Genomic DNA, 12,668 nt, shown 5'->3' with positions numbered 1-12,668 from the left:
TCCTTGGGATTAAAAAAAACAGGATTAGACAAGGGAACCTACTGACTAGGGAACATGGTCACAATGGAACATATAGATGATAATCCTCTGGATTTTGATATATGATATAGTTCTAAGACCCAAGTAATTAGCTCTTTTATGATTTGTAATATCGTGTTGTCTAGGGTACTGATATTCCAAAGTTAATTATCTGTGAGAATCACCTAGAGCTGTGGTTTTCAAACTTTCCAAAAATGTGCCTATGAGACACCTGGGCATCTTGTTAAAATCCAAATTCTGATTTACTAGGACTGGGGTGGGAGCTGAGATTCTCGGTGATGTTGAGTTATTAGGCTATATACCCTATTTTTGACCTAGAGAATTTTATAAAAATAGAAGTTTTTCCTCTCCATCTCTAAAGCTTTGGTTCATTATGTTGTGGGTAGAGTTTGGAAATACAGTGTTTGCAATCAGCAGATAATCTGAAGAACTGATCTGGGGAGCTGCTTTGAAAACTGCTGGCCCATTGGTATAAAATCCATATAGTTGTGCATGGTATTATTTTCTCTTTGTGCCTTTCTCCTTGAGAATTCCAAACATCTTCATGTTTGTGTTTCTTATCTGACTCACTCCTTGTGCCTGTCTTGGCATTTGAGGAAGCAGTTACTAGAATTACCTCTGAGCACCACAAGCCTGGAAATTTGTAAGCGAGTGCTAACTTTTGGAGACACTGCACTTCCTGAATAGCTGGGTGTCACTTTCAGGACTTGAGTTCTTTGTTTTGTTAATTTCTTTTTTAAGTTTAGAATCCCTGGAAACCTAGTCAGGACCCTTAAGTTATATTAAGGTTTTTGATTTTCATCGTATTTGTTGCTAAATGATTCTATATGAAAGTCCTGAATAAGGCAGAAACAAAGACATTCTCCCTTCTGATGAATCTGGTAGACTGAATGGACTTTACCAAGCACTACATATTAATGAGAAAACTGTGGGGACAATGGTTTATGCAAAAAAGTCACTCCTAAGGGAAAGTATATATTTATTAATATTTAATAATTAACTCAAAGCTTAACATCTGTATAATGCAGGAATTCATGAGTATAGAGATCTTACTATGAAACACAGTATTCCATTAATTAAGGCAAATCCTTTAGTTCTGAGTCCATTTAAAATTCTTTTCACAGGTTTTCTTCCTCCAGGTACCAATAACTCCATTTGCTTTGTCTCATTGGATGTTGCCTAGTGTTCTGAGCATTTGAATGAGAGAAGACTTCTTTTATTTTAATAGTAAAAGATACTTTTCATACTTTGTTTTCATTTTTTTAAAGTTACTTATTCACCCTCTCTAGATGCTTGGAATGTCACACCTAATACCTAATATCATGATAGCGTCATGATTTTAAAGTAGCAAGTATTTTAGATGTGTAAGTTTTCATGTGGCCTCCCTGTATTGACAGATTGACAAGAAGTGATTGAATAATCATTTTGGGTATAAATAAATTATAGAAATACAAATCATGGCAGGGTATATTTAGTTGAAAACATTTATGTAGACAAGTGATTTTCTTTTAACAGATAGTAAGTTCAGCAAGCCCTTGTGCAGACTTCTTTTATCGAAGTTTGTCTTCTGAATGTAAGAAGCCACCAGCCCAGCCGTGTGTGCATACAGAAAAGCAGTCAGTAGGGGAAGCTGTGAGATGGATTCAAAAGTGCAATGAGGTGGATTTGAGTATTGTCGTCCTGTGGAAGGTACATGTTTTGAAATTATTTCAGCAAGCCTCGCTTAGAGATACTGATTAAGCTAAATAACAAATGTAAGCTGCTATTTATATTTTCTCCACTTAAATTATCTAATTTCAAGTTCCATTAGGACTTTGTGCCTAAAAAATATTATTCATTCAAATAAGATGACCTTCTTCTGTATTACTTTTACTTCTGAGTGGTACTGAGAATATTGCAGACATGATAAGCTCCATGCCAGCAAATATTATTAAGTAAGTAAATATATAGCCACTTAGAAATATTGGAAAAAGGAAGAATAGTACCACGACCTGTAGGCACTTGTGGCTCAGTCACCAGTAGCCACTAATTTTGCTGGTATTCATCTTTCATCTACTGCATTGGCCCGTCTCCTTGGTTCCTTTCTTTTACCTTCCTTTAGTTTTTGCTGTAGTGTATTTTCAAGAGATGACATTTTCTCTGTATGTACTTCTAGCAGATGAGGACTTTGTTGTTTAATAAAACCCCACAATGTTACTATGTCACACAACCAAATTAACAGTAATTCTAATTGTTGGTCTGTGTTCAGTTTTTCCAGATTACTTGAAAATACCTTTTTAAATTAGAAAAAAACGATCAATACATAGCAGACCCAAATGAGGTTGTGCAGGCATTAGTCTTCCCTAAAAGTGCTTGACCTGTAATTCCAAGGAGGCTTGTTTTCCACAGTCCGCCTTTCTGTATCTTATACATGTATTACTTGCTTTTTCAAAGAAATGATTCTATAGGGAAATTAAGGATCTTGCTCAAGGATATTCATCTGGACCATGTGAAAGAGTTTGATTTTGCATTGTCTGATACAAGGGCTCGCACAGAGATACGTCCATAGTGAATGATCAATACTTGTAGTTAAAATTTAATCAGGTGTCCTAGAGTGTTCTTTTTACTAAATCACACAGTTTTTAATAAACTTTTTTGAAACCAAACTGGTATGAGTTTTTTATGTTTTGCCTGAGTTTCAATAAACCTGCTTATGGAAATTGATAACTTTTGGTGATTATAGGTATTTAGTATTAAAAAGATCAGTTACACATTATTAGCTTGAAATCAAATGTTCTTGAAGCTTAATGTCAAGAGGATCCTATAACAGAAACCAACCAGCCGAGAAATAAATATATGATAGCCTTTGGGCATTTATGACTGTCATGCCACAGATTCTTACCATGTAACAATTTGTAGTACTTTTGAGATAAGATTTTGAGTAATGTGTACTCTGTACTCATTCTTTGTATAGATTAAATAATGGGAAATTAAGTTTGGTAAGACTGATGTCTGTGATAAGTCTATTGTTTGCTCATTTGAGAAACTGACTGGTAGATTTTCTTTAGTAAAGGCTGTAGGTAACACAAACATGACCCAGTGAATGAAAGAATACTTGAGAAGTCATTTTAAGTTGTGTAGTGGGATGCAGAAGAAGCATAGAAGTCTTGAATAAAATAAGATTCAGGAGAAAACTGAGAGCTTGGACAATAAATCTGTGAAAACAGTTGTAAAGGGGGCATAGTTAAAATTCCTAAGCAATCCTAAAACATAAAGGTTTGTTTTAAAAAGGAAGCCTTTGCAGCATGGAGAATGCAGTATAGAAGTAGACGTGGCTGTAGGTGACTTTTGCTTGATGAGGTCATTGGGAAAGATGTATGACATGTCTCAGGTGATGAGGTCATTGGGAAAGATGTATGACATGTCTCAGGACCTTACTTGTCAGCTTGAGTATCACCCATCAGGTGTCCCCTCGTCTGGAGGTTCTGGGTGGTGCATGGGTGAGCCCTGAGCAGGGCCAGGGCTGTCCTGTGCCCAGTGCAGCTCTACTGCAGGTGTCTTCCTTGGGTGGCAGACTGCCACTAGTCGTGATAAAATAAGTACCAACATTGAAAATAAACATTTAGAAATTTTTACGGCGTCTTGGCTGAGTCATTTTATGTCTGTTGAGTCTGGCAGTAAAAAAATTGGGCTTGTCATAAAAAATGTAGTCCTCTGTAGTTGGATAATATGACAATAATGTATATCAGAGCCATTTCCATGTTATATTTTCACTGGACAAAAGAAATTTAAGAGGGAGAAGAATGATGTGCTGGAACAAGTATTTTGGTATAATGAAATCAGTTCACCACTATATGGGCAGAAAAAAGCCTTTTTAAAGCATGTGTACTTAGAGGTAAGTGCTCCCAGGGCACGGCGTTTCCTTTTCCTGCCCTTGGGATTGTACTCACTGATTTGTTCTCTGTGTGGTAAGCCCGGGGCACTTGAGAAGCAGGAATATAACAAAATACCTCCTGCCTGTAGTTGGCAGTCCAGGAACAAGCTGTTCAGCACTGTTCTTTTGGTCTAGCTTTGAAAGAGCTCTAGAGAAAATTGGGAAGGATTTCAAGATTTGTAGCTCAGACATCCTTTCAAATACATCTGTGTTGAGTTAAGGCAAGACAGATTTTGTCAGATACCCATGGTTGAAGGAGTAAATGAAAGTAGAAATGCTGCTGCAGGTTGATAACCGATAGACATGAGCAGTACTGTGCTTCCATCAAGTATTGGTTGGTTCCCTTTGAGGTTTCTGCCAAGTGAGACGCCATTTTTGTGCTTTGTGTCCCCAAGGCTTACGTTGTGGAGGACAGTAAGCAGCTTATTTTGGAAGGCCAGCATCACGTTACCCTTCGCACCATAGGAAAAGAAGCCTTTTCATGTCCACAGAAACAGGTAATAAGAGACTTTGCTTTGGGGTGTTTTGTTTGGTTGCCTTTTGTGTTTCTGGAGGGGTCTGGGTTGTAGGCTTTTATGTTGGAATTTGAGTGGAGGGTTGGTGGAAGAAGACTGATGAAAATTAGAAATGAACATAAATTGATTTTAAAATTCATTAGTCACCTTAGAAGAATATTATGATCCATTTGTGATCTTGGGGTTTCCTAAGATATATTCTGTATTGAATCTAGAATTCATAATTAAAAAAGAATTGATGTCTTTGAGAGGAAGGAAACCATATTCTCTATACTTGATCTGTTGTGTCAGACCTACAGCGTTGCAGAGCTCCAGGGGCCTGTCGGGAATGTTAAGGATGGCCTCTCGAGTTGTGCAGCTGGTAGTAGTGTTCAATATGTTTTCTTATTTTTACTAAAATACTTTTTAAATCTTATCAGAAAGTTCTTGTAGTATATAGGAACAAAATTTAAACACATGTCCTATAATTCAAACAGTGACCTTGTATTATGTTTATAATCTTAATTGTTAAGCTTGTGTTTTGGGCAACTTCTGTTTTGAAATAACTTTACAGCTCAGAGACCAGCTGCAGAAATAGTGCGAAGGGACCTTCCTCCTGGTACACGGCCCCCGGGGCTGCCAGGCTGCCTTGCTTCCTTCGTCATTCTTCCTCTGTTTGCCTAGGTTTTGATTGTTTATTTCATCGTTCTCAAGTAATTGCTCCCAAGTGAGTTGCAGGCATCCTGCCCTCCCACCCCTAAATGTCTCACCGAGAGCACAGTCTTACATGGTCACCAACATCATTATTAAATTCAGGAAGCTTAGCATTGCTGCAGTACTCAATGTCTGTATTCAAATGTCATCAGAGGCCTTAGTCACATCCAGCATCTAGTTCATGGTCATTAATTCATTTCATTGTCATGTCTCTTCATTCTCTTTTAATTTGGAACAGTTGCTGGGCTTTTATTTATCATGATGACATTGACACATTTGCAAAGCATGGGCTGGTTACTTCAGTTACACTAATACTCTTCTGGGTTTTCCCTTTGTTCCCTAATGATGAGGTTGAGGGTGTACATTTTTGGCAGGAATATGGCATGAGGTGTTATGAATTACATCAGAAAGCACATGATAGTAATTTGTCCCAATATCAATGATGGACCATTTGGTTAAGGTGGTGTCTGCCATGTTTCTCCACAGCAAAGTTACTATGTTTCCTTTTATAATAATGAGTAATTTGCGGCGACATGATCAGAGACCATGTGAGTGATTTCTCATCAACTTAGGTCAGTCTGCTAGTTTTAGCATCTTGGTGATTCTGTAATTTGAACCATTTTTTACTTTGGTGGTTACTAATAATAATTTTCCATTAGGTTTAATGAAGATACCCAATTTAATCCCAAATCTGTTTCTTATTTTAAGAAAATCATTTTTCTCTCTTTAATAAAGAAGTCCCAAATTTTAGTTCTAAATGTCATAAGCTTTTGATATTTTGGAACATTTCAAATAATAACAATTAGCATTTAGAAAATGAAACAAAGTGATTTTTATAAAATTTACTCTTGTTTTATTCCCACTTTTCATCCTTTGAATGGTATATCCTTCTTATTTCCCTGTATTTCACCTTTGAAATGTTTTCTGTTTATGTGATTGATTGAGCTTGGGAGGTAAGGCACTTTCATCATACTGTGAATAATAGATATAGAGCCCAAAGACTCTCAGATTGATGATCTGGTACAAATTACTTCCATAGCTTGGTGAGTGAGCCTCAGCTCACTCTTAGAAAACAAGGATAGGAGGAGTACTGTACCCTCACCTCTCTTGTGGTGGGGACAGCATAAGGTGGAGTCAGACCCTTACTGGGAACCTTCTGTGCAGATGGTTAAGCACTCACTGTGAAAATGCTTCCTGCCACTCTTGAGCTGGGACAGGCAGAAGCTCTTCCAAACATTCCCTTAGGAAATTAGCTGTGGGCTTTGGCATCCCTTTGTGGCCATAGTTCTGTGTTTCCCTTCTAGTAGGAGGTTTGTAGAAATTTATTTAGTGTATTTCAGAAGGCTGAAACAATAGCTTATTTTCTTTGATGATAATAATATATTAAATAAACATAGTAGATTTTTTGAACTTATTATTAAAATGTAACATAATACAGAATAATGAAGAGGTAATTGATTTCACAAATGGAAGAACACTCCAGTCTACCCAGAACCCAGATGAAAATCAGCTCCTGCTTTCTCCTGTCCACAGGTCTTCCTCCTCCAGGGTCACTCTCTAGCCCCTTTCTCTGACTTAGAAGTCAGAAGGACACTTAGTTACTGCTTTTGAAGCCACAGAGATGAGAGGTCAGCAAACTTTTTCTGAAGAGAAGCCTGATAGGAAATACTTTAGGCTTTGCTGGCCAGGTGGTGTTTGTCGTAAGTACTCATCTCTCTTGTCCAAGAGCAAATTATAGCTAGTTTGCCACAATTCTCCTGGATGGCAAACTAAGAGAAAAGTAACTGTGGAGAGAAAATTACTAAGAAAGAAAATAATAGTAGAAATGGAGTGTTATTCTCTATTTTCATGTAGGTGATAATATTTATTAAAATATTTACAGTGTGCTTGACACTGGCTGTATTAAGACTTTTACATGTGTGTTAGCCTTCAGTTAATAGAGTTGAAGCACTGTGAGCTATAAAACACAGCCATCTATTTTCAAAACGAAATTTTAAGGCAATTTTAGTGCTTCAGCAATTAGAACGGATGCTGTACAATGTAAGATCTATAGCCTAAATACTAAGTACTAAGCAGTTTTACCTGATGAGAATCACCACAGTTTTTGAAATTGTAATTATTATGAACCCCTTTTTACATATGAGTAAGTTAAGTCTTAATTTGTTAAATAGCTTAACCAAGATCACAGAAGTAACATGTGAACTGCTGGAGTTCAAGTCTAACTCCAGCATATAAAAGATAAGGAATGAATAAATGATTTCAAATCCTAGATTCTTTATAGATTGTATTGCCTGATTCCATATGTCAGTGTAAGTAACATAAAAAGTTTCATTTTTGCTTTACTTTATTTCTGCTGGTTTTAACTTCTTTTGTTTGTATATGCTATACTTTATTTTAACAAGGCAAAATTTGTATTGTTACATATCTTTTCTCAGGAGCTGCCAGAAATGGAACTGTTAAGATTTTTCAAGTCAGAAAACACTACAGTTTCTTCAAGGCCATCAGTAGAGCAGCTTTCTAATCTCATTAAAACGAATCTTCACTATCCAGAATCATTTAGCCATCCATTTCATCAGAAAAGGTTTGTGGTTTTGTTTTTGTTACAGTTTTTCTACAGTTTTCACTCACATGTAAATGTGCATACATTTATTTATTTATTTTGACAATGGCATTAACTCCAATATTGAAGAAGAAAGTTAGAATTATTATTGAATCTATGGAAATTGCTCTGAAGTACTTTGCCCTTTACTATGATTACTGTGTGTTACCACTGTGGTTAAAGATGGATATTGCCCTAGTCACCTCAGTTGCCAAAACTTTCCTCTTGAGCAGGTTTATCATAAAATCAAAAACAATGGAAAAATATTATATCATTTTGTTTCAGATAGAGAAATTAAACTTAAGACATGACTACAATACAAACTTATCACATAGTTCAAATTTAAACAGAATCATTTACTTAAGATTTATTAAGTGCTGAACTTCCTTAGGAATAATTACTTACAATTTTGGTAAATAGCTTGATGATACAAACTTAAGTCTAAAATAAATCCTGAAATAAGATGTTACTTGAAAAAGTTTGCTGGTTTGCAGGTATAGGAAAAGACAGACATCTGTTAGGACCAGTCTAGTCTAAGTGATAATTGAAAAGTCACCTTGAATAGGGGTGTGAATGGGGTGCGATGGAGCAGAGAGGATGGTGACCTGCAAAGCGGTGACAGTGGAGCCAAGGAAATAGGAGGCCACGAGGAAGGCTGAGAAGTAGCATCAAAGAGTTAGGAAAAGAAGACCAGTGAGGAGAAAGTGGTATCTCAAAGGCTGAGTGAGAACAGTACAGGGAGAGAGAAGTAGTTAAGTGGTTAAAATGCTACCCGCTATGTAGGAGAGACACTCTGAGTAAAGGATAGATTGCATGGGGCCCTAATTCAGAAGCTATTGTATTAGTATTTTGTTCTTATTTACACAAATAATTTCTCTGGAGTGATTTTTGAACTCAGTTTTTTCCTTACTTGGATCTTTAAAGGGGCTTGCTATGCTCCATCTGTTAGGTATTCTTTAGTGTTATTGTCAAGAAAAAGAAAATTGTTTTTTGTTTTGTCGTTTTTTAAAACACATAGCTAACCTCTTTTTCTTAATTTCCTCCCATAGCCTTTGTTTAGTACCAGTGACCCTTTTACTTTCCAACTGCTCCAAGGCCAGTGTTGATGTGATCGTGGATCTTCGGCATAAAACAACAAGGTAGAGATTGTTTAGCGCAAGATGGATTTGAGAGCAGTTTAATACTTTCAAACTGTGCAGATAGTTACTTAACAAAGAGAAAGTTCTTTTACTCAGCCATGCCCTATGTTTTTGTTTGGCATTTCAGAAGAGTCACTGAGGACTGCTGTAGCATTACAGTACTGACAGAATGGAAGGCAGTTTCCAAACACAGCAAATGATTGTGCCCAGAGACAAAATTTTTTATAACAATTTATTGGTGCTAACTTTAAAATTGAAAATCAGCAAGGTTGTGATAGTTTGTTTTTTCAGGTTTTTTTGCTGATTATAAAATAATACTTAACAAAAAATACTAGTCCATACTCTCATATCTGGTACCCCAAGAGCTAGAAGCTTTTTAGAATTCATAAATTTGGGGGTTTTTAGGAAGGTAATATGAAGCCTATGCTGGTTATTACAAATAACACCCTACACGGGACTCGGGTGGCCCTGAAGTCCAGGCGCAGCCTGCGTATGAGTGCACCACAGACAGACTGCCACGGGCTTTGTTGGCAGGTACTGGGTTGCTCTCCATTTTTCGGTGCTATAAACTACGTTTGATATTAATGAGCATTCTTGTATACACGTTTTTTTTTATGTGTGGATTCCCAAGGAGTTAAAAGCTCAGGTTTGAAATCAGGTTCCATCATTACTAGCTGCTGCTGTGAGATAGAATGAGATGCTCAGCATTGTGCCTGCAATGTAGTAACAGCTAGTAAATGTTGGCTATTACAGTAGCTGTTGCCATTAAGTTGTTATTACTAATAAACTTGGCTTCATAAAATAATTTCTAGAAATAGAATTGCTGGATGAAAGGGATGTGTTACTGGGACTTCGGAAAAAAATTTAAAAAGGAAAAAACCTTCCAACTTATATTTTCCTCCTCCCTTAGTCCAGAAGCATTGGAAATCCATGGATCGTTTACATGGCTTGGACAAACCCAGTATAAACTTCAGCTTAAAAGCCAGGAGATTCACAGTTTGCAGCTGAAAGCGTGCTTTGTCCACACAGGTGTTTATAACCTTGGAACACCAAGGGTGTTTGCCAAGTTATCGGACCAATTTTCAGTGTTTGAAACAAGTCAGCAGAACTCCATGCCTGCCCTGATCATCATCAATGATGTGTGACAGCTTGTAGACTTGTTGGAGTGCACAGGAGCCAGCTTGTTCACAGAGTGGGCCTTGCAGCGGTGTTTGAAAGGCCTGCCTTGTTACAGATACTGGTGTCAGATCAATGCACAGTCCTTGGACTTGTCAGTTTGTTGAGGACACAGAGCATGTTGGACTGAGAATACTTACATTCTTTTTTTGTATTTCTTTAAACCCTGGTAATAATTTGTGTGCTCATAATACAGAATTTCAACATATCCATGCACCTTATGAAGCCCCATCTTAAAAACCTATGTCTGAGTCTGCTGTTACAACTTATCGATGATATATGAATATCAGGAGATGATTTTGAGGAAGGAAAGGCCTTGTTGGCAATGCTCCTGTTAAGCCATTAGTCTGTAAATTCCAGCTTTACTGTGAAGTTTCTCTAGAGTGTTAAATACAAATTTTCCTGTTTTGCTTCATACAGTTCTCTAAAATCAGGTTTGAACTTTGGTTATAGAGTCTTCATACTTCAGTATCTGGTGGTTCCTATGGCTTATACATAGCTTTGTAAAACAACATTTTTTTCTGATTCTTTGAATATGGTTTCAAAAGGAGTTTGACTTTTTTTCCTCATTCATCACTGCATAGAGTGCACTATTTCACAATATGAGATTTTTGTCATTTAAATTATCATATTCTTTATTATGGAACTTTAGCAATTGAGTTGATCTGTTTAAAATATAAATCTACTCAAGTGAATTAAAAATAAGCTTTTCAAAAATGTATTATATTTATAACAAATGTACTGTAAATAGAATAAAGACATGCTATTCACTGTATAGATTTATTAAATGCCACTTTTTATTCTGAGGACTTATATTCCTTACGTAAAATAGTACCAACCACATTATTACAGCAGGTACCAGACCAATCTCCTGAGAAAATTTCATCAAAAGTGAAATACAGACTTTGTTCCTGGAGTCCTTTGTGGACTTGTTCACATGAACAGATGAGCTTTATCTTTAAATGTGCCTTATGCCCAGTTGGTCTTTTTATGGCTGGGAGAAAGGAAGATCAGGGCTCACTGGATCTGTGAGCAGCCAGCCACCTTGCAGACCCAAAGACTGGGTGTGGCAGACGGGGTGATTGTGCCTTCCTGCTGAAGAAGAGTGAGGAGTCTGAATTAAAAGAAAAAAATCCCACTAAAAGCAAAGTGTTGAGAATATAATCAGGTATTAGTGGACTGAAATCCAGGAGAAGAAAATCTGGAAAGATGGAGCCATCATTTGGGACTACTTAGCCCTGGGAGCTCCCGCTCAGGAAGAAGCGGCTGAGGGGCAGAGCTTTGCACTTGACATGCTTTGAGACAAGTATAGGTCAAAAGGATGGGAAAATGACAAAGACGGTAAGGGACCTACTGGGTCCAGTGAGACAATCTTACATGTTTATTTGGAGTCCTAGAAAGAGGAGAAGGCAGAGCAGTATTTGAAGAGAATATATAAGAATTTTCCTAAATGGACATCAAGTTATAGGTTCAAGTAGTTCAGTAAATAATCACAGACAAAATAAGTAGAAACAAACCTATATCCAGATTGATTGTAGTGAAACTGCTGGAAATTGAAAGGGGAAACAGTCTTGAATAGAGAAGACAAAAGTCCCTTGAATGGTAACAATAACTGAACTGATAGCAAACTTAACAAAAATAATGGAAGTCAGAAGATACTAGTGTATCTGCAAAGGATTGAAAGGAATGAATTGCTAATCCATAATTCTATACTCAGCAGGGCTGACTTTCAAAAATGGAAGTGAAACAAGGATGTTTTCAGACAATTAAAACTACTGAGTTCACTTCCAGGTGGTCCCAGGATAAGGGTGTCTGTCTGTTCATAAATCTTCCCATTCATTCTTCAGGTAAGTATACAGATGAGTAAGAAGAGCAGCCGAAGCCCACACCTGCCACATGCTCTTAGCTAACACGGAATACTACTAACTTCATGTTACCTGTAAACGGAAAATTTCACATTAAATTCCAATCAGCTGTGTCAAGCATCTACTTGCGAGCATTTGTGGAGAGTGGAGGTGGGGAGGACACTGGGGCGGGGTGAGGACGAACTGAAGTCCCTCTAAGCAGAGAACGTTCCTCTCTCACTGAAAGTACTTGGGATCTTGAAGGCAGGCAAGGTATGGGGGCATTGCCTGGGACCTCGCAGGGGGAGCAGGAAGCAGGTCTATTCAGCACGCAGCTCAGGAAATGCCTCCCAGGGACAGTGACCCTACAAATTGGCTACTTGGAAGAATAGTGTTGGGAGACTTCTGCAGCCCAAGTAACTTTCAATCTCAACTGAAACTTTTCCTTTAAGACCATACCCTCAGGGCCTGATTTCCAGGAGACCCCGTTAAAATGCAAATGCCTGTAGGTAGCTAATAGCACACCCTAATTGAACTTTAAAATAACGAGATCTGTTAGGCAGCTTGTAAGAGCAAAGCTTTCAAGGGCATGGGGCACAAGAACAATGCCTCGAAGGGAGTGAGGTGTGCAGGAAGGTGGACCAGAAGGAGCAAGTGGTGGGAGGTGAAAGGAAAGGAGCGACACACAGCAGCAATTCACCGGAGAATTCCGCTTTATTAGGGAAAGGTGCTGGGTTATATAGGAAGGGG

At 37.6% G+C, this 12,668-nt stretch overlaps 1 protein-coding gene across 6 annotated transcripts in view; it reads left to right on the top strand.

Annotated features, from left to right (window-relative positions):
* TRAPPC8 (trafficking protein particle complex subunit 8) overlaps positions 1–12,052 on the top strand; it is a 99,574-nt gene extending 87,522 nt beyond the window's left edge. For all 6 annotated transcript variants that reach the window (XM_037004739.2, XM_037004735.2, XM_037004734.2 and 3 more), the window contains 5 exons: positions 1,555–1,728; positions 4,348–4,449; positions 7,596–7,741; positions 8,809–8,898; positions 9,809–12,052. In XM_037004739.2, coding sequence (XP_036860634.2) covers positions 1,555–1,728; positions 4,348–4,449; positions 7,596–7,741; positions 8,809–8,898; positions 9,809–10,043 — 747 coding nt within the window. In that variant the 3' untranslated portion in view covers positions 10,044–12,052. The remainder of the gene's footprint in view (positions 1–1,554; positions 1,729–4,347; positions 4,450–7,595; positions 7,742–8,808; positions 8,899–9,808) is intronic.
* The last annotated feature ends 616 nt before the right edge of the window (positions 12,053–12,668 follow it).

Source organism: Manis javanica, chromosome 9, assembly GCF_040802235.1.
Source record: "Manis javanica isolate MJ-LG chromosome 9, MJ_LKY, whole genome shotgun sequence".
Taxonomy (NCBI): domain Eukaryota; kingdom Metazoa; phylum Chordata; class Mammalia; order Pholidota; family Manidae; genus Manis; species Manis javanica.
The sequence above is the reverse complement of the archived record's forward strand: the minus strand, read 5'-3'. Positions and strand labels throughout refer to the sequence as shown.